General features: G+C 34.0%; 1 protein-coding gene across 12 annotated transcripts in view; it reads left to right on the plus strand.

The window, feature by feature from the left end:
• DYNC2H1 (dynein cytoplasmic 2 heavy chain 1) overlaps window positions 1-26350 on the plus strand; it is a 364937-nt gene that overhangs the window by 166301 nt on the left and 172286 nt on the right. For all 12 annotated transcript variants that reach the window (XR_014815142.1, XM_084975882.1, XM_084975883.1 and 9 more), the window contains 5 exons: window positions 3190-3321; window positions 4325-4397; window positions 16418-16578; window positions 20353-20478; window positions 23371-23481. Coding sequence is in view for 11 of the 12 variants with exons in the window: in XM_084975882.1 (XP_084832008.1) it covers window positions 3190-3321; window positions 4325-4397; window positions 16418-16578; window positions 20353-20478; window positions 23371-23481 (603 nt within the window). In the remaining variant the exon portion in view is untranslated. The remainder of the gene's footprint in view (window positions 1-3189; window positions 3322-4324; window positions 4398-16417; window positions 16579-20352; window positions 20479-23370; window positions 23482-26350) is intronic.

Raw genomic sequence — 26350 nt, forward strand, 5'->3', positions numbered from 1 at the left:
TCACCGTATAATGTATTAAATCTCTACACTGGGCAAGATTTTGTGCTATATACCCACAGGGAATAGAAATATAAGTAAATAAAGGTCTTCTAATATGGTATGTGGACATCTTACAGAATAATTCAGGATCAGTAGTAAGATGCAGTGTGATACTTAATGTTGAAAAGAGTTTCAAAATCAAATTGTTTCTCTCACTTCTATTTTTTATTTTTTATTGTATTAGTATTTTTTTAGGCTGCTCCCACTGCATATGCAAGTTCCCGGGCTAGAGACTGAATCCGAACTGCAGCTGTGGTAACTCTGGCTCCCTTAACCTAATGCTAAGGATTTGAACCTGCACCTCTGCAGTGACCCAAGCCATTACAGTTGGATTCCTAACCTACTGTGCCACAGCAAGAACTCCTCTATTCATGTTTTAAATATCTCCATGCTCATCTCTTCTCCATCCCAGAAGTCATTCTCTTAGTTTTGTCTCTCATTTTTCAACTGGAGAACCCCTGCTTCTATATATTTTATTATATAGATGCATTTTATTATATCCTTTATGTTTACTTACATGGCTACTGCCCTATTTAAATCCTTTTAATGGATTTTATCACTCATAGGATAAGATAGGATAAAGTCCATAGTCCTTTGCATGGCATCTAAGATGATCCATGATCTGCTCCTTGCCTGCCACTTTATTTTTACTGCTGATCCATCTCCTCAGTCTTTCCTGTACTTATTGGTCCCATTTTTTCCCTCAACCTGAAATGGCCTTTGATGTTTTTAGCTGTCAAATGAATATTTTTTAGGACCTACCTAAAGCATTATCTCCTTTATAATTTTTTCCTGATTTCTATCTTTTCTATCCGCATAAATCTGGAACATTTTTGTATCATAGCACTTATAGTCATTCAGAATGGTTTGTTATGTATGCCTATTCTCCTAGGTTGTAAATCCATTGAGATTAGGTTCCTTGCCTTATTAAACTTTATTTCCCTAACTTTTAGCCTAAAACTGGACTCATTCATTCTTTTATTTATTTAGTATGTGCCTATAATATGCCTATGTACCAGATGCATAGTTTATTTTTGTTAAATAGTTTTTTTGGTTGAACAAATTAAGATTATGACTAGATAAGCAATGACACATAAATAAGGTAAATTTTGTGTTGTTCACATATTCCATAGGGTTGAATGTTTTAAGTATTTCTAATTTGCTGGTTGAGGATGGAGAGTACAGATATATAAAAGTCTTTAGTTCCACTTTCCAGGAGTTTATCACCTAGTGTAGGAAACAGTATTTTTTTTTTTTAAAGAAGTGATTTCAGTAGAATGCAAGAAATCAATAATTATGAAAAACAGAATTTGAAGGGATTTCTGGATTATTGGGCAAGACCTCTGAACTATCTCATGAATTTCTAAGAAAAATTAGTAATAATCAACATGATACAGTTAAAATTATTTGAACAGTTGATCTTCTGAAAGGTTACACTTGGGAAGAAACATTAACTGTGTTAACCTAAAAATTATAATAATGCTTTTTTCACATACTCATTTCTTATTAAGTAAAGAAATGCAAAACATTTTAAAAAGCTGCCTTTCCTAGTCAGAGAATGTTTGTAATATTCTCACATTCTCACACAAACTTTAGTGTTTTATCATCATTTTAGTTTACAAAACATTTTCAAATGAGTTATTTTATTATCACACAGATCTTAAGAGGGTTGTGTTTTTAGCTCTCTTTTTACAAATAAATGAGAATCAGGAGTTCCTGTCGTGACATGGGAACGGTTAACAAACCCGACTAGCATCCATGAGGATGTAGGTTCAATCCCTGTCCTTGCTCAGTGAGATAAGGATCCAGATTCACCGTTGCCATGAGCTGTGGCGTGAGTCACAGATGCGGCTCAGATCCTGTGTTGCTGTGGCGTAGGCTGGTGGATATAGCTCCAATTGGATACCTAGTCTGGAAACTTCCATGTGCCGCGAGTGCAGCCCTAAAAAGACAAAAAAGATTAAAAAAAAAAAAAAAGAATCAGTGTAGTGAGTTGCTAAATGCATGAACCTAAGTTTTTACTTTCATACATCTTTTTGAGGGCCTGTTATGTGCAGCATCATGTTAAATACTTTTGATGCACTGTGTTATTTTTATTATCACCATAACCTATTGAGGAGGTCATAATTATGCCTATTTTTGAGATGAGGAAATTGGGGCATAGACAGATTAAATAATTTACCCAAGTTTAAATAGCTGGGGTGTTTTGGAGCTATGATTTTAATTCAGGCATTCTGACACCACAGTCCATGTCTTTAGCATTAGGTTTTCCAAATATAGTGTTTTTTTCTCTCTTTCTCTCCTCCTTTCTTTCCCCTCCCCACTTTTTTGGGAGTTGGGTGGTAAGGATGTGGACATGAAGAAAAAGCAGTTCAGAAGCTTAACTCCTAACAGTTCCTTCCATGTTCTTTACTCAGGCAAAAGTGTTGTTTTTGTGGGAAATGACAGACAAATATACTTCTCTCAAAATCTGTTATATATGTTTCTGTTCTTCCTTTCCTTTTCTGCTTTACTCACAACTATTATAGTGGTCCAGTGACACATAGTTCAAACAATAAGAATAGCCAGCAGTTATTGATGGCTTACTATGTTCAAAGTATTATGCAGAATTTGAAAATGGATCCTCATTAAATATTTTCAACATTGTGAGGCAGGTACTGTTATTGTCCTCATTTAAAAGATGAAGAAACTAAGGCACATAGTGATCAAGTCACTTTCTTATGGTCACTTAGAAAGTATAGAATCAGAATTTGAAACTGGGCATATTTTTATACACTCTGACATGGAACTCTCTTGTGGCAATGCTTAAAATTTGCACTTGGTTTTTAATGAATGTATTCTTTTCTCCACAAGGTGGAGCTAGGTACAAATATTTTTACATAGATGAAAGATTCGTTAACTTAGAAGTATCGATTTAGTACTACTTTAGAAATATTTGCTTTTATTTAATTCTGGATTAGATAAGTCTATCATACCATTTCTGACCTAGAAATGATTAAATAAGCCAATAGGAATTAGAAAACAAATGATAAACATCTATTGATAATTGGTTTCCACTTACCTTTTTAGTATGTATAGTATATATGTATATATATATAATTTTTATTTTTTTCTTGCAGCTCATGGTATATAGTTATTTTTATTTTTTAGATTGCTCTCCCCAGTCTTTATCAGACTCTCTGCTTTGAAGATGTAGCTCTATGGCGTACTTATTATCATAATTCGATGTGTGAGCAAGAGTTTCCATCTATTCTTGCGAAGAAAGTTTCCTTATTTCAGCAGGTAAATGATCTAAATGCATAAAAGTATTTAATATTTCTCTCGTCATTCAGACGCCAATTAACTAAAAGGTTTGCCTCATGGTATCACACAACCTTAATGGGTGTTTGTGGGGAAGGGCTTTCTGCTTTGCCATTGTATCCAGACAGTGGAATCCCTGGCAAGATTTCTAAGTAGGGTGTCTCCCACTGTGGCTTTTCTTACTCCTTCTGCCTCTGACCCCAGGGGGATTTTGCAGTAGAGAAACGTCTTAAAGAAAGAATTTAAGGTTCTTCACTCATTTCCTAGGTTTCTGTCTAAGGGAAAGATCTTATGGTGAGGAACAAGGAATTTTTCTTCCCCCATTCTATTTCAGAATAGAATGGTGAAACCTGCTGGTGAGTTCCACTGAGACTTTTGGCTAAACCAAAGTCTTAGAGTTGGAGAGGGCAGTAGGAGTTGACACTCCATGAAATGACCTTTCCATTTATATCTCTTCTCTAGGCTGCTAGCTGAGGTTCTGTCCCCTTTGTAATTCCCTGTTTAATTTTATTGCACTAGGTGTGTTTTTTATAAAGGAAAAAAAATGAAGAACAGCTTCATTTGATAAATATCTAAAATAGACAGACATGATTCAGCATAAAATTAATGATTTGAAAATGTTAGATGAGAATGTTTTGGGCCTCTGCCCTGCTGTCATCAGGAATACCTTGCCTGTATACCCGTATTTTCACCTGCCATTGGTCCTTTATTAGAACCTGAAGGCATAGCTAACCTTATGACCATTATAAGCTGATGTTTACTATTGCTGTTAGATCTGATGGATTTTAGTAATATTTTGGCTATTAAAGACATGTCTTTGTATATACCTATTGTGACAGTTTGAAGCCTAGTAAGTATTGTGGTACAGTTATTAGTATTCAATATTTTGGTAAACATTTGTTTGATTGATTAACATTAGCTATTATTTAGTTACAGTTCTCGGGGGAACTTTATTGTTTAAAAATACTCCACACTTTATTTTAAGGTTCTTGTGGTACAGGCTCTCAGACCAGACAGACTGCAAAGTGCCATGGCTCTATTTGCATGTAAAACTCTGGGTAAGTACACTTGTCTAGAACTAGACCACTGACCTGAATTTTTTTTTTTTTTTTTTTGTCTTTTTGCCTTTTCTTGGGCCGCTCCCGCGGCATATGGAGGTTCCCAGGCTAGGGGTCGAATCGGAGCTGCAGTCTCTGGCCTACGCCAGAGCCACAGCAACGCAGGATCCGAGCCGCGTCTGCAACCTACACCACAGCTCACGGCAACGCCGGATCCTTAGCCCACTAAGCAAGGGCAGGGATCGAACCCGCAACCTCATGGTTCCTAGTTGGATGTTTCGTTAACCACTGCGCCACGACAGGAACTCCCTGAATTTTTTTTTTTTTTTATGCTAACTTTAGTTTAGAAAGATTATTAGGTCTTTTCCCCCTTATCCCAATTATCTCACAATCTCTACCTATTTAAAGAAATACTTTTTGTGTTGGATATGACCATACTTAATTTTGTATTAAATTTGAATGCATAATTGACATCCTGTATGTAGTTTGGGTGTTTGAAGTTTTAAAAATTATTTTCTTATGAAAACATATCAGACATTTAGACATTCATCCATGATTAGAATTCAAAGCAGGACATCAAATGTTTGATTTAGATAATTAAAATAAAACTTACAAATACCATAGTCCTAGGAAATAAAAATCTTCAAGATGAATTCTTTTTTCTCTAAAACAGAAAATTAAGAATTTGTGTATCTTTTCGTTTTTTTTTTTTTTTTTTTTTTTTTTTGTCTTTTTGCCATTTCTTGGGCCGCTCCTGCGGCATATGGAGGTTCCCAGGCTAGGGGTCTAATTGGCGCCATAGCTGCTGGCCTACGCCAAAGCCACAGCAACGCGGGATCTGAGCCGTGTCTGCAACCTATACCACAGCTCACAGCAATGCCGGATCCTTAACCCACTGAGCAAGGCCAGGGACCGAACCCGCAACCTCATGGTTCCTAGTCGGATTCGTTAACCACTGCGCCACGACGGGAACTCCTCTTTTCGATTATAAACAAACTGTACAGTACATTTTTGTTAAGCCTTTTAGATAGTCTTAAAGGAAGAATTAAAAGTTATCACTCACTTGAAAATAATATATCATATTAACATTTGTATAAGAAAAACTTGGAAAAACTGTGTCAAGGAAAGAGCATTTTAAAGATTTTACTTGAAGCACATAGTCATCCAAGAATAATGGATGACTCTGAGCACTCTATATAAAAACATACTTACTCTTTCCTCAGATCTCTATATCCTCCTTTGCCTTGATTATTTTCCTCTGTAGCTATTATCATCATCTGACATATTGTTATTTACTTGTCTATTAATTGCCTTTTCCCTAAATAGAATATTAGCCATATGAGGGCACAGATTTTGTTTTGTTCATGGTTGTGCCCCAATGCCTTACACAGCTTCTGGAGTGCATAGGTGCTGTGTGTGCTAGATCAGTGGCTGCTTCCTCATAGTCTCCCTGCCTCAGTTCTGCTTCCCCATCTGTACATTCTCTCCAGAAGGCTATGTGAGCTCTTAAAAACTTACACCATTTCCCTCTTTTTTATTTTGCATAAAATCTCCAAAATCTTCACAAAACGCTTAGAATAAATTATAGAATTATATATGGTTGATGCTTGAACAACATGGTTTTGGATTACACAGGTCCTTTTTATGCAGTTTTTTTTCTATTAGTACATGCTGCACTACTGTATGATCAGTGGTTGGTTGAATCTTAAGATGTGGAGCTGTGGATATGGAAGAATCACAGATACAGAGGATCAGCTCTAAATTATGTGTAGATTTTTGACAGTGTGGAGGGTGCCCCAAACCCTGCATTGCCTAAGGGTCAACTGTGTAACTTCCAAAACCACTCAAAGTAACCCCTTTGTCTTCTTTAATCTCACCTTGAACTCTCCCGCTTACCACTGGGCCACTGTGGGCAAAACAGCTAAGGGTTTTTCTACTATCTCTTTGTTCCCTGTTTTTATTTTTCTTTATTTTTATTTTCTTCTTATGGTTGCATCTGCAGCATATGGAAGTTCCTGTGCTAGGGACCGAATTAGGGCTTCAGCTGAGGTCTACACTACAGCCATGGCAATACCAAATCTGAGCACGTCTGTAGTCTATGCTGTAGCTTTCAGCAATGCCGGATCCTTAACCCACTGAGTGAGGCTAGGAAATGATCCTGCATCCTCAGGCACAATATGTCAAGTTCTTAACCCACTGAGCCACAACAGAAATGCCAATTCTTTTTTTCCCCTTTTTTCCCTGTGGCATATGGAATTCCCGGGATAAGGATCAGATCTGAGGTACAGTTGCAGCCTATGCCGGCGGCAACGCCAGATCCCTAACCCACTATGCCTGGCTAGAGATGGATCCTGTGTCCCAGCACTCAAGAGACTCTGTCAATCCCACTGCACCACACTGGGAACTCTTGTTTTTTCTCTTTTTAAAATGGTTGGCTCCTCTGTATCATTCAGATGTTAACTTTAAACACTGCATTTTCAGAAAGGCTTTTCTGGGCTATCCAATCAGTACCAGCATATCTACCTGTTTTTAAGTCTTTACCTATTTCCTAACACTAACTGGTATTTTTCTGGTTCATCTATATATTAATTGTTCTTATAATTCAAATGCGAATTTAAGTAAATTTAGACAATTTCAGAGGAATTCTTAGGAGGCTCTTCTCTTCTCACTCATGTAGTCTGTAAAAATATGCTCTTTGTGCCACATTGCACATGACCTTTCTTACTGAATTTGTAGTTTGACCCCCACCCAACTCTTTGGAATACTTCTGTATTATACTGCTTCATCTCTGCATTAAATGACATTTAAGGTTTAATGGCATTAAGTGAAAACCTCGTGATATTCACATATTCAAATGCTTTGAAAGTTTAATATACTTATAAAATCATACTCGGCCTATTTCTAATCAAAAGTTATATACTGGTGTAAGGCTGGATGACTTTGTATTTGGTCAGGTGGTTTTATTAGTACAGTTTTTATATAATATTGGGGGCTTTTATTGTATGAATAAGTTTTAAAAATTCATTTTACTGGAAAATGACAAGCACTTATCTTTTTAATCAAATTTTGGAGATTTGATTTCAAATGTAATTTTTCAAGCATCATTCATGTGGAAAAATTTTTATTAAGTTTTAACAATCCTTTTTATAATCTATAAACTCTAAAATAGTAACTTATGAAGATGTGTTTATGAAAGTAGTTTTGGTTTGAATATTTAACTTAGCAGAGCGATCCTAAAAACTTTTAGACATGCCATTTTAATGGAATACTGCCAACCAAGCCTTGTGTACCAGCACAGTCTACTACATTACTTTTTAGAAATGGTAGTTCCCGCATGCAGGTATTCTAACTTATGTAATTCTGATTTAGTAACTATTCTGAGAAAAATACTATGCGATATGTATTTCGGTATTAATGAGACATGTTCCCTTAAGGTGCTGTAGTAGCTATGGGAGTCAGTAACTTCTCAAAAGTTCTTCATCAAAAAGTCATGTTGAGCCTTTGTTACAGTCTTCTGTTTTTCTTTTTCTTTTTTTTAAGATGAAAAAAATTATTTATTTTCTTTTTAAATTACAGTTATAGTGTTCCAACAATTTCTGCTGTACAGAAAATTGACCCAGTTATACATATACATACATTTTTTCTCACATTATCCTCCTTCGTGTTCCATCGCAAGTAATTAGATATAGTTCCCTGTGCTATACAGCAGAATCTCATTGCTTATCCACCCCAAATGCAATAGTTTGCATCTACTAACCCCAAACTCTCAGTCCATCCCACTCCCTCCACCTCTCCCTTGGCAACCACAAGTCTGTTCTTCATGTCCATGAGTTTGTTTCTTTTCTGTACATAAGTTCATTTGTGCCCTGTATTAGATTCCAGATATGTGATATCAGATGGTATTTGTCTTTCTCTTTCTGACTTACTTCACTTAGTATGAGAGTCTCTAGTTCCATCCATGTTGCTGCAAATGACATTATTTTGTTCTTTTTTATGGCTGAGTAGTATTCCATTGTGTATATATACCACATCTTCTTAATCCATTCATCAGTTGACAGACATTGGTTGTTTCCCTCTCTTGCCTATTGTGAACAGTGCTGCAATGAATGTAGGGGTATATGTATCTTTGTGAATGAAGGTTTTATCTGGATATATGCCCAAGAGTGGGATTGCTAGATCATATGGTAGCCCTATGTTTAGTTTTCTGAAGCACCTCCATAATGTTTTCAATAGAGGTTGCACCAATTTACATCCACACTAACAGTGTAGAAGGATTCCTTTTTTTCCATACCCTCTCCAGCATTTGTTATTTGTAGATTTACTAATTATGGCCATTCTGACTGATGTGAGGTGGTACTTCATTGTAGTTTTGATTTGCATTTCTCCAATAATTAGTGATGTGGAGCATTGTTTTCATGTGCCTGTATGTCTTCTTTGGAGAAATGTCTATTCAGGTCTTTTGCCCATTTTTCAATTGGGTTGTTTGTTTTTTCTGCTGTTCAGTTGTATGAGTTGTTTGTATATTTTGGAGATTAAGCCCTTGTTGGTTGCATCGTTTGAAACTACTTTCTCCTATTCCATAGGTTGTCTTTTTTTTTAAAGGCTTCTTTTGCTGTGCAAAACTTTTAAGTTTGATTATGTCCCACTGGTTTATTTTTATTTTTATTTCCATTGCTTTGGGAGATTGACCTAAGAAAACATTTTTATAGTTGCTGTCAGAGAATGTTTTGCCTGTGTTCTTTTCTAGGAGTTTTATGGTGTTTTGTCTTTTGTTTAAGTCTTTAAGCCATTAAGAGTTTATTTTTGTGTAAAGTATGGGGGTGTATTCTAGTTTCATTAATTTACATGCAACTGTGCAGTTTTCCCAGCACCACTTGCTGAAGAGACTTTTTCCCGTTTTATATTTTTGCCTCCTTTGTCAAAGATGAATTGACCATAGGTGTCTGGGTTTAATTCTGGGTTCTCTCTTCTGTTCCATTGGTCTGTACGTCTGTTTTGGTACCACTACCACAATGTCTTGATTACTGTAGCTTTGTAATATTTTCTGAAGTCTGGGAGAGTTATGCCTCTTTCTTGATTTTTGTTCCTCAGGATTGCTTTGGTAATTCTGGGTCTTTTATGGTTCCATCTAAATTTTTGAATTGTTTTTTGTAGTTCTGTAAAAAATGTCATGGGCAATTTGATAGGGATTGCATTGAATCCATAGATTGCTTTCGGTAGTATGGCCATTTTAACGATATCAATTTTTCCAACCCAGGATCATCAAATATCTTTCCATTTCTTTGAATCCTCTTCAGTATCCTTGATTAATGTTTTATAGTTTTCAGCATAATAAGTCTTTCACCTCCTTGGTCAAGTTTATTCCTAGGTATTCAACTTTTTGGGGTGCTATTTTAAAAGGTATTGTATTTTTATATTCCTTTTCTAATATTTTATTGTTAGTATGCAGAAATGTAACTGATTTCTGAATGTTAATCTTATATCCTTCTACTTTTCTGAATTCATTGATCAGTTCAAGTAGTTTTTGTGGGGGGTCCTTAGGGTTTTCTATATATAGTATCATGTCATATGCATAGAGTGACAGTTTTACATCTTCTCTTCCAATTTGGATGCCTTTTAATTCTTTTATTTGTCTCATTGCTGTGGCTAGGACTTCCAATACTATGTTGAATAAGAGTGGTGAGAGTGGGTATCCGTGTTTGTTCCAGATTTTAGTAGGATGGCTTTGAGCTTTTCTCCATTGAGTATTATATTTGCTGTGGGTTTGTCATGAATGGCTCTTATTATGTTAAGGTATATTCCCTCTATACCCACTTTGGTAAGAGTTTTTATCATGAATGGATATTGGATTTTGTCAAATGCTTTTTCTACATCTGTTGAGACGATCATGTGGTTTTTGACTTTTCTTTTGTTAATGTGGTGTATGACATTGATTGATTTGCCTATATTGAATCATCCTTGTGAACTTGGGTTTTTGTTTGTTTCCAACCTTGAGTATTATTCCATTTCCAAAGAGTATTTCCCATTTAATTGTTTGGTGTATATTAGATTAGATAGAGGTTGTCAGTTTTTTTTCTTTTTATTGATATTTGTTGTATGTTTTTATAGTTGTCTTCTCTTTCTAATAAAGGAGGAGTAATTTTCTTATCAGTCTTTTTGTTAGGGAGAATGAGATGAATGAGGAACAATGGATCAGTTATACTTACCACCTGTGGGTATTAGTTTTCTACCTTCTTTACTGAGGTACCTGAAAAGTACAGGAACAATATTCTTTCCTTTTTAAACTACAAATTATGGATTTTTATTATCTCAGTCTTATTTCTGACTAAGGTAAAATAAAATAGGTTAAAGTTATCTCTTTGATTTATTTTTAATTATCTCTCCTTTTTTTCTTTTGAAAGGATAGATCTGTTTTAACCACACATGGTCAAACTAAAGATCTCGATGATTTACAAGTAGTTCTGCACTGTTGAATTCACAATGTGATTAACATTTTTGGGTCGCTAACTTTATTGAATGGTTTTGAATGATTCACACTGACATTTCGTGCTATCATGAGTCAAAATTAGTTGGGTTAATAAAACTAATGATTATATGTAGACTAAGTTCACTTAGAATGCAATGTGGATATTACTGGCTTTCTGTGGGCAGAAAAGCTAATATGCAGTTCCCAGTAACATGAATGTCATCTACATTATCTTAAATGGTAAGATATTTTTCATGAATTTTTCTCTACTTGAGAATGTTCCAATACTTTGAAATATTGAAGGAAATGAATCAGTGAACATATATTTTTCTTCTGAGGAATTTTAATGTTAGAAATAATAATTGAATTTGTGCTGAGCTCTTAATATAAAATAGCAAAACAGATGTGAATCCTGCCTCATGGAGCTCAAAGTTTCTATTAAATGATATGACAGTCATTTTAACTTTTAAAAGATAATTTATATATCAGCATATGTTTTCCAAGTAGAACACATGTTTCGGTCAGTACAGGCATACTTCATTTTATTGCACTTTGCATAAATTACAGTTTTTACAAATTAAAGTTTTTGGCAACACTGTATCAAGCAAGTCTTTTGACACTATTTTTCCAACAGTCTTTGTTCAGTTTGTGTGTCTCTGTGTTACATTATAGTGATTCTCACAATATTTAAAAGTTTTCAATATTATTGCATTTGTTATGGTGATCTGTGATCAGTGCTCTTTGATGTTACTCTTTTGTTTTGGGAGTGCCAAATAGTGCTGTGAAACATCAAATTTGAGTGAAAAATGTTATGTGTATTCTGACTACTTTACTGCTCAGCTGTTCTCATGTTCCCTCCACCCATCCTTAGGCCTCCCCATTCCTTGAAACACAACAAAATTGAAATTAGGTCAGGTAATAAACTAAAGTGGCTTCAAGTAAAAGACAGTCACACAACTCTCTTGTTAAGCTTAGTGATAAAGGCATGTCCAAAGCCAAGCCAGGCTGAAAGCTAGGTGTCTTGTGCCAAATGGTTAGCCAAGTTGTTAATGTAAACACATAGAAGGAAATTTAAAGTGCTACTCTTGGGAACACACAAATAATAAGAAAGCAAAATGGTCTTATTGTTGATATGGAGAAAGTTTTAGTGGTCTGGATAGAAGATAAAACCAGCCACAACATTCCTTAAGCCACAGCCTAATCCAGATCAAGACCCTAACTCTCTTCAATTCTATTAAGGTTGAGAGAGGTGAGGAAAATGAAGAAGTTTGAAGGTAGTAGAAGTTGGTTCATGAGATTTAAGGAAAAAAGCTGTCTTTATAACATAAATGTGCAAACTAAAGCAGCAGGTGCTGATATAGCAGCTGCAACAACTTATTCAGAAGATCTAGCTAAGAGGAGTTCCTGTCGTGGCTCAGTGGTTAATGAATCCGACTAGGAACCATGAGGTTACGGGTTCAATCCCTGGCCTCGCTCAGTGGGTCAAGGATCTGGTGTTGCCATGAGCTGTGGTGTAGGTCGCAGACACAGCTGGGATCCTGAGTTGCTGTGGCTGTGGTGTAGGCTGGTGGCTATAGCTCCAATTAGATCCCTAGCCTGGGAACCTCCATATGTCACAGGTGCAGCCCTAGAAAAGACAAAAAAAAAAAAAAAAAAAGAAAGAAAGAAAGAGCTCGCTAAGATAATCAATGCAGGTAGCTACACTAAACAACAGATTTTCAGTTTACATGAAACAGCCTTCTGTTAAAAGAGATGCCATTTGGACTTTTATAGCTAAAGAGGGGAAATCAGTGACAATGTACCTCTTCACCCAGCAGCTCTGATGGAGATGTACAATGAGATTCATATTGTTTTCACGATTGCTAACATCCATTCTGCAGCACATGGATTAAGAAAAAGTTTTTGCCACTCAGGTCTTGTTATTTAAGAAAGGTATTTTCTTAGGTGATAGTTGCCATAGATAGTGATTCTTATGCTGATATGGGCACAGTAAATTGAAAACCTTCTGGATAAGATTCACCATTTTAGGTGCCTTAATTAAGAACATTCATGGCTCATAAGAAGGGCTCAGGATATCAGAAGAAGTTTGGAAGAAAATGATTCCAACCCTCACGGATGACTTTGAGGGGTCCAAGACTTCAGTGGAGGAAGTAGGAGCTAGAATTAGAAATGGAGCCTGAAGATGTAGTTGAATTGCTACAATCTCATAATAAAAAATCATGGATAAGGAGTTATTTCTTAGATATAAGCAAAGAAAGTGACTCCTTGAGATGGATTCTACTCCTGGTGGAGATGCTGTAGAGATTCTTGAAATGACAACAAAAGATTTATAATATTACATAAATTTATTTGATGAAGCACACAGATAAAATTTGACTCCAGTTTTGAACGATATTCCACCTAGGGTAAAATGCTACCAAACAACATTTCATGCTACAAGGAAGTCATTGGTGAAAGGAAGAGTCAATTGATGAGGCAAACTTCAGTGTTGTCTTATTTTTACGAAATTGCCACGGTTGCCCCACCACCCTAGTCTGTCAGCAACCATCAGCAATGAGGCAAGAAACTCCACCAACAAAAAGATTACAACTTGTTGAAGATTCAGATGATGGTTAACATTTTTTAGCAATAAAGTATTTTTTAATTTAAGGAATGTATATTGTTTGTTTAAACATAACACTATTGCGCATTTAATAGCCTACAGTATAAGTGTAAGCATAACTTTTATGCCCTAGGAAACCAAAAAAATTCATGTGACTTATTTCATCACGATATTTGCTTTATTGCAGTAGTCTGGAACTGCACCTGCAGTATCTCTTAAGTGTGCCTATAGTTTGGAAAGATAAGGAGAATTATATTATACCAGAATTACCTATCCTTCTCAGGAGCATATAAACAGATAGTAGCTCAGACTGTAAATAGTAAAAACATTTGTTGTCATTTTATATGTAAATAACTTTACATATGTTTTGACATTTTTATTACATAATACATCTAAGTAGATGTCTATGAGAAGATATAGAGGAGTAAAAAGATGAGAAATACCTATTTTTCCATCATTATGAGATAATCATTAACACTTTTATGCATCCTGTCCTATTCTTTTTAGGTGCATAGATGTGTGTATGATATGTAATCATGTTGCCTATTCTACTTTTTTTCATGAGTATACTATTTCTATTCATATTTAAATTTCACTATCAAACACTGAGCTCAAGTATATGCTGGCTGTATGTTCAGATTTTTGAAATAAAGATAGTGGACAGCTAGCTTTAAGGGTTTAATGTGTTAAACATTGCATAATATATTCAACAATTACAGAAAATCTAGGGGGTGGTATAACTACATATCTTTATACATTTAGTGGCACAAGTATAGGGACAAGCCCTGCAATTTGAGGAAAATCTTGCTAAGGAGTGACCAGTCCTTGGTTGCTGACAGAATCTCCCCTTGACTTCAGACTTGAGAAAAACAAGTCTGTCAATGTACAAAAACCAGTGAATTCTGAACAAATAGGAGCAACAGGATAGGTTTTAAGGAATTGGTTCTTGCCAATTAGGATTGTGGGGACCAGTCTGAAGCAAGCAGAGCTGGCTTGAGGCTGAAAATGTAGCATCTCAAGTCCAGGATCTATGGAATTCTAGAGACGGAATGGTTGGTGCTTTCCTCAGAAATTCCTGGCTTTCCAAACAAGTTTCTAAGATATTTTCCTCCCAGTACTAATCTACTTTTAAGTAAATCATCTTTATCTTACCATTTTTAAAGCTTTGGTTCTATTATATAACTATCAGGGATTACTTATTCAGACTGTTTTAAAAAACTTGTTTTCTTTCCCCAGGGTATGAACTAATATTAACAGCTCCAGTGAAAATTCTTGTACTTAATTCTGCATTCATATTTTGAATTATTTCTTAAATCAGTTATAATTTATATGACTGAGTCAAAGGCAATGTGCATTTTTTAAGACTTTTTATGCATTTTATCATATCAGAGAACATTTAATTGGCCTAGAATGATATTGAGTTTATGAAAAAATAATGAATATTTCATGGAATGAAAATATTTATTATATTGCCACAAGTACATAAATTTTATTTCTATTAAACCAAGATGATTTGTATCAATCTAAGTTTAAAAATAAAATTCATAAAATAGACTTCTAGGAGCAATTCATCAATTTTACATGGCTGTTGGGATAAATTTCACCTAGTATTAGTAATATTTCTATCTTTGAGAATTCTCGCTTATTTAGCATAATGGGTTACTGTTTTGAAAAATAGAGGGGATTGGTTTAGATGTGAAATTTTTCTTCTCAGGATAATTGTCTAGAAATCTCTTTTCTGGCCTGTTTTGTTGGCATTGAATTCATGTTCTAAAATGTTTGCTGCAGAAGTACTTAAAGTCTTTTCTTGCTATTTTAGAATTTCTGAGATTCAGTACTCTGTATTTATTTCTACAGTTGAGGACACAATCCGTTTTTGCCCCTGTACTCATTCTATTATATTCTAATTCTCTGTTTTTAAACTCTTGTGTCACAAGTTCAAACAAGCATATTTTTGAGTTTTTTTGAGTTATTGAAATGGGTCTTTTTCAGCTTGGCTTTTACGAAATACATCAATAATGGAAACTAAAATTACAGCAGAAGAGTTTTAGGTATAATAGCGAAATTATAATTTCTTGTCTGTATAGGACTTTATAGTTTGTAAAGAGCTTCAGAATAGAAAAAAGAACAGATGAGTTGTGTTGAATATAGTTAGCAGTTAGCAGCTGGGTGGTCTTTGGCAAGACATTCAATTTCTTTGAGTATGCATAGCATAGAGTAGATAATGAATAAGTGGAATCTATGTTTGTGATGTATCCTGTTATGCCCCCAAATGACCTATGTATTGTTTTACCCCAGTTTTGCAATTGAGAAAACCAAGACACATTGCATTTTAGTGATTTGCATAGGGTCATTTGGCTAACAAACAAACTGAGAGCTATGTATTTCTGTCTCCAAACCATTTTTTTTCATTCTCTACACCTTTTTTTTTTTCTCTTTTAATGCATGGACCTAAGAAATAAATCTTTATCCTATATCATGACAGTGATATTATTTGCCGGTTTATATGGAAATCTTATTCCCCATGGGGAATGGCACAGAGTAGGCATTCAGTTATAATATAAATGAGTGAAAACTTGTATAAATAGATGGTTGATTCAGTCTTATCTTGCTGGGAGAGAACTGTATATTAAGACCACAGTGCCAATTAGGTGTTTCTTCATCTGTTGAGTGTGATAATCAGGGTATCCACCTCTTAGTGTTTTTGTTAGGATTAGGAGTATGTCATAAATGTAAGGCATTTAGAAAAGTGCCTAGCAATTTAAACATTCAATAAATGGTGGTTATTACAAATATGTGAATGATTTTAAGAGTGAGGAAACTTTATTTGTATAGCATTATAGTTCACCTAGTTATTATTTATTATGTAGTTATTCTTTATCATGTAATCAGTTTTAACAGATTTTTTTGTGTGTTGCTTTTTATTTTTAATTTCTTTAATATATCTTTTAGGACTGAAAGAGCTGTCTCCACCTCCTCTAAATCTCAAACGTTTGTACAAAGAGACCCTAGAAATTGAACCCATCTTGATAATCATTTCCCCGGGTGCTGATCCTTCTCAGGAACTTCAAGAACTTGCTAACACAGAGAGAAGTGGAGAGTGTTATCACCAGGTCAGTACATGTTACCCTCCCATTTTTGCTGTAGCTATTGATCTTCCTGCCATAATTGATTCTGCTAGTGAAACAGACATTTAATTGTGGTAGGCCAACTAGTGTCCCTGGAAAATGTCCACATCCTGAACTTCAGAACCTGTGAATTTTGTTACTTTACACAGCAAAGGGAACTTTGCCAATGTAATTAAGTTAAATATGCTGAGATGGAGAGGTTATGAATAATTTGGGCCCAGTATAATCCAGAAGGTCCTTTTAAGAGGGAAGCAAAAGAGGCAGAGTGAAGGAAGGTGATGTGATGAAGAAAAGGTCAGAGAGGTGAGAAGATGCTCTACTGATGGCCTTGAAGATGGTGGAAGTGCTACAATCAGGGAGATGTAAGTTCTAGATACTGGAAAAGGCTATGGAAAGATTCTCTCCTAGAGCCTCCCTGTGGTGCTACTGTTATTTTCAAACCCCAGTACCTTTATTTTTGATCAATCGGTCATTGGGACTTCTAGCCTCTAGAAATCTCATAAGATGATAAATTTGTCAAATATAATACCGTTTTTTTCTAAGCTAAATTTAGGAATTCTAGTTTGTCTAGATAATCTCTTTTTTAATTAAGTTGGCATGCAAGGTTGAAAATGTATTAATTTACTCTCAATTTTTACCCTGTGAAAAAGTAAATATTTTTCTTTGGGAAAATAATTAATAATGATTAAAAAAGTAAATACTTCACAACTACAAATTAAAAAGTGAGAATGTTATGAGGAACATAAATAGAAGATAGCAAAATATCAGAAAGCTGGGTTTGGTTGTACAGGTTTTGCACTGTCTAACTCCAGAGAGTTCCGTTCAATGCTATTTATAGTATATTAATATATTAGTGTATTAATATAATTACTATAGTATTAATATAATTACTATATATTAATATAATTATATTCAATTGTCAGAGATAACTTGAGGAAGGAAGAGGTCTTTTCTATAGGATGTCTCTGTTAGCAGTGATGTTGGCAGAAAGATAAAACCATTTGTACTCATAGTAAGTTTGACTTTAAATTTCTAGAGTTTTGGGTACTGAACTTGCAAAAATGTTTAATATAAAAGCTTTAAATATGTATATATTTACTCATAAATCTGATCTTTAAAATTTTTGTTTCTATGATGAATATATGTGGTAAACAGTAATATATTCTTAATGCAAAAAATTAATCTTCATTTCAAGAAACTGCTTGGATTTTTTCAACATTGGGACTAACCATCTTCTTGAAATTTTTTTCTTGTGCTTTAAAAAAATTTTTTTGTAGTACATGTTTTCTTCTAAGGTTTCAAGACCCTTTAAGCTGTTTTTACACAGATTTTTCCTTATAGAAAATTTTGAGTTCCTGTTTTTAGCTCCTATTCCTTATTCTTTTTTTCCCTCTGATTTTGTTCTACATGCCTTCAATTTTTTTTTCATTTTAATAATGGCAGACTAATATGTGCATCTAAACAATTCAACAGGTATTTCTTTCACCTATTTGTTTTGTTCTGGATTAGATGTTGAAAATTAAAAATAAATCAATATGTGAGTGTTTATTACCTTTTTGTTATATACTTTAGTATGCAAAGAATTAGACATATGGTTCCTACTCTCAAAAACTTTATAGTCTAATTGAAAAATAAAATCAATCCTTGTAAAAGTCAACTAAAAAACAATGAAATGTTACCTTGTATTCCTTATGAAAAGAGAAATCACTGTGGTTTGAAGTGATTTTAACAGTGCTTTTCAAAGTGTTTTGACCATGTTTGAGCCAGGACTCTCAATATAGGTATATTTGTAAATTATATGTATACACGAAGACAGATATAGCTGTATAGATACATAAGTACCCTATAATTATCTTTAAAAAACATATGTGGAGTTTAGATTTGGTACAAAGTGGCATGTAACCATTTTTTATTCTTGCCAAAAATTTTTTCTAGAATCTTAGACTTCAGTAGTCACCTATTCATTCATCTTATGTACTGAATCAGTTTTCTAGCGTCTTCTAGCTTCTGTTTGGAAGTTTTCTGTTGTTGTTTTTTTTTTCTTTTTTCTTTTTTTTTTTAGGACTGCACTTTTTAGGGCATATGGGGTTTCCCAGGCTAGGGGCCATATGATATTTATGTTTCACTGTCTGACTAACTTCACTTAGCATGATAATTTCTAGGTCTGACCATGTTGTTGCAAATGACATTATTTCATTCATTTTTTTTTTTTTTCCCACTGTACAGCAAGGGGGTCAGGTTATCCTTACATGTATACATTGCAATTACAGTTTTTTCCCCCATCCTTTCTTCTGTTGCAACATGAGTATCTAGACATAGTTCTCAATGCTATTTCATTCATTTTTATGGCTGAGTAACATTCCATTGAGTATATGTACCAGATCTTCTTTATCCACTCCTCTGTCAATGGACATTTAGGTTGCTTCCATGTTTTGGCTGTTGTATAGAGGGCTGCAATGAACATTGGGGTACATGTATCTTTTTGAGTCATGGTTTTCTCTAAATAGATGCCCAGGAGTGGCATTGCTGGATCATATGGTAGTTCTATTCTTAGTTTTTTGAGGAATTTCCATATTGTTTTCCATAGTGGTTTCACAAATTTACATTCCCACCAAAGAGTGTAAGAGAATTCCCTTTTCTCCACACCCTCTCCACCATTTATTGTTTGTAGACTTTTTGATGATGGCCATTCTGGCTGGTGTAAGGTGGTACCTCATAGTAGTTTTAATTTGCATTTCTCTAATAATTAGTAATGCTGAACATCTTTTCATGTGTTTTTTGGTCATCTCTATGTCTTATGTGGAGAACCGTGTAGATTTTCTGCCCAGTTTTTGGTGTTTTTTTAATTTTTATTTTTATTTTTTTTGTATTGAGCTGCAGGAGGTATTTATGTTTTAGAGATTAATCCCTTCTCAACCACTTCATTTGCAAATATTTTCTCCCTTTCTGTAGGTTTTCGTTTTGTTTAGGGTTTCCTTTGCTGTGCAAAAAGTTTTAAGTTTAAGGAAGTTTTCTATTTTATACAGTGGCCTCTGCTACTACATGAGTTTCATAGGTGCAAATGGACTATAGGGATTGGAAATACTGGAATGTAATTCTCCTCCCTTTCACCTCTCTTCTTTTTCTCCCCTTTCCCTTTTTCCTTTTCTCTCTCACCCTCTTTTCTGCCTCCCCCCTGAAAAAGAATAGAGGAGCAGAGGGCTCAATGTAGTCTTGAGGCCTACTCGCCAACACAGTAGATGATGAAAGGCTAGGAAATTACCCAGTTAAACAGACTGGTAGCTTGAGAGCCAAGTAAGTGCAATACTGGAAAAATTTCTTTAAAAGAGAAACAAATTTCATGGAAGCAGTATTATTAATGTTTAATTCCTCAAAGAATTCAACAAGACGATAGTTATAAATTTTTTTCTTTAAAGATCCATGTTTGAGAGGGTAAAAATTATGCTGGAAATAATTTTTGGGACGAGGAACAGTAGACTATTCAGGAATTCTTTATACTGTTCTATAACTTGCAAACTTGTAATGATAATATATCTTTACTAAATAAAAAAAGAAGAATATTAGAAATCTGCCATTTACAAAATAATTGTTGGCAACAGCAAGATAGTTTGATATTTCTTATTAAAAATTTAGAACCCTTATTACAGTACTTGGAATAGTTCAGTATGTTTGGCAGGATAATTTGGATCTTTATGTTACACTATGTTATCAGATCTTTTTTTTTTTTTTTTTTTTAGTTATTGGTTTTTGTTTTTGCAGGTTGCCATGGGTCAAGGTCAAGCTGATTTAGCAGTTCAAATGCTAAGAGAATGTGCCAGAAATGGAGACTGGCTCTGTTTGAAGAACTTACATCTTGTGGTATCTTGGCTGCCAGTTCTGGAAAAGGTAGATTCAGATCAGTGTATTGCAAATAATATCTAATATACTGAGTTTATTAATCTCCAAGAATCCTCAGTATTAAAATATGTACTCTTGATGGTATTTTTAAAAAATTAGTATTTTTAGGGGCAATCATTTAAAATATATTATTTTCTTCTTAAGTATATGTACATGTGTACAAATCAATATCTTTTAATAGGAAATCTTAAAGCTCTTTTTTAAAGGCATTTAGGGGAAGTTAAGAAATTAAACGGGACTGAAAGGGGAGGCTTAGGGAATTTTTTCAGAAGAAAAATAGGGAAATGCTTTAATCAATTGTAGAAGACATATTTATACCATTAAATTCTTTTTATGCTTTTATTCTGTTGTATCTGTATGAGAAGAAAGATGTACAGGAGTCATCTTTCTTCTCATAGAACATCCTAGGTGCTATGGAAGCTGGGATGTAAACTGAAGCAGTCATTTTATTTAACTCAGATGACTCCAGGATGAAAATAACTGTAAGACAGAACAAATTGATGGCTACTTTTTAAATGCAAACCTGGATTTCAGACTAGTGCTTAAGAAAGATGAATATGGTCTTGGATAGTTAGAGAAGACTCTGTAGATGATGTTCCTTGAAGGCTGTATGTGATTTAGCTAAGTGTAGAGGAAAAATTTGCAGTTAATTCTAGCAGCACAGATAGAGACAGAGTGGTAGGAATGTGCATGCTATACAAAGCATGAAGATGAGGGCCAGGCAGAGCACTGGGGCAGAAGGGTTAGATGGCTCGGAAGGACTAGGTTAGGGAATAACCGCAGATCCAGGAGCCAGTGCTGGAAATTTTGTCCTAGGACAGGGAATCAAAGGAGGTCCTTAGCAGGGGAAGTAATAATTAATTTAATTAATCTGGAAAAAGTTATTCAGAATAGAACCAAACAGAATAGAATGAAAGGCCATAGCCTAGTTGTGATATGTTAAAAATTTATGCAATCCTAATAAATTGGCAACTCTAGCACCTTACATGAAATAGGTAATCAATAAATCCTTGATGAATGAGTAAATGAATGAGTGAATGAAGTGATGGGCCATGATGACTCATTACTTATAGTAAAAAGAAGATGTAGATTTTGGAACTGAGGTATATATGATTATTCAAGTAATTCCATTACTACTGCAGTTTTCTGTAGAAATCACTAATGTATAAAAATATAAAATTCATGTCTGATGAATTATATATATTTTAAAACATATAAAGACTTGTGAATATTTGAATCCTGCTTTCTGTGCAAACAGTAGATTGATAGCTATTAATCTATGTAATCTATGTAAAACACTAAAACACTAAAAAATTTTTTAAATGTTTTGAGTTTTGGGAAGTTTGGATGAATTGTTTGGATATAAATTTATAAGTTTATTTTTAATTCAACTACATCACAAATGCATTATCTTTTTAAAAAATATTCTAAGCCAAGACAAAATTTTATTCAAATTTTATATTTAAAAATTATTATTAGTTATAGACATGTTTTATAATTTACAATTTTAAGGGAGCACAGTGTTTTCATGACAATTCTCTGCCATTTTTTGGTCATGTTTACATTTCATGGGATATTAATATTAAATGTATTAGAGATTATTATTAAATATTATTAAATTATTAAAATAATTTTAAATTTCACTCTCTTTTAGTGCTAACAACCTTTCTTTTGTCATTCATTCATTCATTTATTCATTTGTTTTAAAAATACTTGCTGAGGAGTTCCCTTTGTGGATCAGCGGTAACGGATCCGACTAGTATCCATGAGGACATGGGTTGAATACCTGGCCTTGCTCAGTGAGTTAAGGATCAGGCATTGCTGGGAGCTGTGTGTAGGTCGCAATGCAGCTTATTTCTGTCGTTGCCATGGCTGTGGTGTAGGCCGGCAGCTGCAGCTCTGATTCAACACCTAGCCTGGGAACCTCTATATGCCACGGGTGCAGCCCTAGAAAGACTAAATAAATAAATAAATAAAAATACTTGCTGAGTACAGAAAAAAAGCAAGGAATTGCCTTAGGTGCTACTATATACAAAATTTGTACTTATTCTCTAAAGTCTGAGGTGAGGAGGGGCAGACCATGTTAATAACTATACAATAGGATGATGAACACTGCAAAAGGGAATTTACAAAATATCACCAGTGATTAATTCTGCTTGGTAGTGAAAAGTTAGAGAAGATATTCCCCTAGGGCATGATATTTAAATTATATTTTGACAGATATGTAAGTATTTGTCAGGTTACAAGAGAGTAACAGGCAGAAAGAATATAATGAATAAGGACAGAGAGATAAAAATTTGAAATAAGTGACTGAAGTGTACAGCATGGGAAGATGAAATTGAATGGTGAATTTTGAATATTATGGGGAAATAATGCACTAAAAATCATTTATAGAGGAATTGATATCATTATAGAACTCTGTGGAAGTATAAATTGAAGGAGAGAGAACGGGAAAGCCTTAAGCTGGCTGATAGTTTAAGCATAGCAATTATAGCTAACACTTACTTTGTACATGCTGTGTATTGTGTACTGTTTTAATTGTATTACAAATCCTGTGAGGTAGGTCCTATTATCCTTGCTAAGAGAGAGCAAGTCAAAGAATCCAAGATCACACAGCAAATAAGTGACAGAATTTGGATTTCAACCCAGTTGGCCCAGTTCCAGATATGAGTTCTTATTAGACTAAGCTAGTAATAGAGAAGATGAAAATTTGAAAGAATTATAATCAGAACATTAAGAAATATATCATAATCCATGGAAAGATTTTAGTAAGATAATTACTTATTAATAGTAAATTGGAAAATAATAATAAAAATAATAAAATGGAAATTTGTGTGTGTATTTCAGTGGGGTTTTTTTTTTCTTGTTTTTATAAACAAGGAGTTGAATACTCTTCAAGCTAAAGATACCTTTCGTCTTTGGCTCACTGCTGAAGTTCACCCCAACTTTACTCCAATTTTATTACAGTCAAGTTTGAAGATAACATATGAGGTAAGATTTAAAATTTGAATCACTAGTTGTGTAAGTACAGTAAGTAACCTCTGCATACTTTCTAATGCTCTGTAAACAACTGTCTACTATATAAAACACTCAAAATATTCTTTTTATATTTAGATGTTGCATAGACATAAATAAGAGTATAATGTATTTATAAACATACATTTATATGGCAGGCTGTGAACATGGGTGGGCAAATATTTCTCTGATATTATATTTTCAGGGTTTTTTGATATATACCCAGTAGTGGGATTGCTGGATCATATGGAAATTCAGTTTTTAATTTTTTGAGAAACTTCCATACTCTGCCTTTGTGGTACACCATTTAACATTTTCACCAACAGCACACAATTTCTCTGCATCCTTACCAACACTTGTTATTTTCTGCTTTTTTTTTTTTTAAAGTGGCTATCCTAACAATGTGAGGTGATATCTTATTGTAGTTTTGATATTTATTTCCCTGATATTTAATGTTGTTGAACCTCTTTTTATATGCTTGTTGGCTATTTCTATATATTCTTTGGAGAAATGTCTATTCAAGTCTTTTGTCCATTTTTAGATTATGATTTTGTTGTTGAGATGCGTGCGTTTCTTATGTATTCATATATTAACCCCATATCAGATATGTAGTTTATAAATATTATCTTTCATTCCACAGAGTTTCCTTTTAACTGTATTTTTTGTTTTTTGTTTATTTGTTTGTTTTTGGCCACTCCTACAGCAAATGGAACTTCCCAGGCCACAGATTGAACCCATGCCACAGCAGTGACCCATGCTGCTACAGTGATAATGCCAGATCCTTAACCCACTGCACCACAAAAGAATTCTCCTTTTAACTATGTTGTTTCCTTTGCTACATAAATGTTTTTAAGTTTGATATAGTCCCATTTGTCTGTTTTTGCTTTTGTTTCCTGTGCTTTAAATGGCATATTCAAAAAAATCATTGCCAAATTCAGTGTCATGAAGCTTTCCCCCTATGTTTTCTTCCAGGAATTTTATAGTTTCAGGTTTACATCTTTAATCCATTTTGAGTTAATTTCTGAATTTGGTCTAAGTTGAGAGTCCAACTTCATTCTTCTTCTTATCCAGTTTTCAAATTACTTGCTTTTCGACAGAGCTAAGTTAGAGTTTCAGTCTTTGTTTCTTTCCTTCCTTCCTTTCATCCATGTATCCATCCATCCATCCTTCCTTCCTTCTAACATGTAATGCTTGGCAGATCTTCCCCAAACCTGAAATATTTAAAACTATATATTCGTAATGGTATTGTGTAACAGTCATAAATAAAATAATAAAACACTGCACTAAAACTTTTAAAAAACTGGTTTAAAACATTCTGTTTGCATTTTCTCTTGATTTGTAGAAACTTTTCTGCTTTATATAATCTCTTTTTTGATGAAAATGTCTTATTAGCAATTATAACTACCTGTTATTTTAGATCATTACTTCTAAGGTATTAACTCCAATCATGTAAGGAAGAAAAAGACTAAGGATTAATCCAGGGAATTCAAAGATCATTTAATATTTGGAAATATGTTAATTGAATGAATATCAATTATATGTAACATCTAGTCAGAAAGAACCTTTCCAGAATTTTCTCCAGCCACTCTTTCAGTACGCTTTTCTCTAAACTATATTGTAGAACTGGATTGTACAAGCCATGAAGGCAGGGGCTGTGTTTTCTTTTGCCTTTTTTAATACCTAGCGTGTAGGAAGAACACAGTAGTATTTCAATAAATGATGAGTTAATATATCAGGCGAACTGTTCCTTGAATATTTTAATTTAATGTACAAACTTTTCCAGGGTCCTTTTTTAGGAAGTAATTTGATTACATTTTAATGGAAATTTTCCATTTCATTTAAATTATTGGTGAATTTGTTTTCTATGTCTTAAAACAATGTAAATAATTTTAACTATCTGAAGAAATAGTGTAGTTCATTATGTTCAGAATTGTTATTACATTATGTGCATATATGTACACATGTACAGATGTGTTATTTTATTTAAAATTATTAAGCCTTCATTGTATTATTTGTTTCTTTTTTTGATGAGTTGCCAAAAAATGTTATTAAAAAATTTATTAGAAATAACCAGTGTCATTCCCGTTGTGGCGCAGTGGTTAACGAATCCAACTAGGAACCATGAGGTTGCGGGTTCAATCCCTGGCCTCGCTCAGTGGGTTAAGGATCCAGCGTTGCCATGAGCTGTGGTGTAGGTTGCAGACGCGGCTCAGATCCCGCGTTGCTGTGGCTCTGGTGTAAGCCGGCAGCTACAGCTCAGATTGGACCCCTAGCCTGGGAACCTCCATATGCTGCGGGAGCGGCCCAAGAAAAGGCAAAAAGACAACAAAAAAAAAAAAAAAAGAAAAGAAAAGAAATAACCAGTGTCATACTTACTGATTTACTTTTTTCTTGTCAATTCTTTTCTGTTTACTGAATTTCTTGCTTTTTTCTTTCTTTCTTCCTTATGTTTTCCTTAGATTTGTACTGGCTTCTGTTTTTCTTGATTTCTCATGTTGATATGCTTACCTGATATATATTTACTTGAATTAATCTTGAGATTATTTTAAGTCTGTGAATTTTTGATTAAGTATATCCTTTATCTTAGCTCACAATTTGGCATATTAGTATTTCCATTTTGTTATTTTGCAGTAGTCTTTATTTGTGTATGACATTCTCTGTAATTGTATATGATTTATTCATTTTGCATAGGCTTTAGTATAAGGCCTAAAAAAAAATCTCTTGTCCATTTTTCTATTAATTGTCATATTTTATTGAATAGTGCTCATAAAATTTGGTCTATTCTGTGAAAATTTTTTTAATAAATATTTCATAAACAAAATATTTTTATTGTAAAAGTGTACAT

The sequence above is a fragment of the Sus scrofa genome, chromosome 9, assembly GCF_054392235.1.
Source record: "Sus scrofa isolate SSC_HxYL_T2T_F1_AM1 chromosome 9, Sscrofa_HxYL_maternal_Yorkshire_Landrace_v2.0, whole genome shotgun sequence".
Classification (NCBI taxonomy): Eukaryota; Metazoa; Chordata; class Mammalia; order Artiodactyla; family Suidae; genus Sus; species Sus scrofa.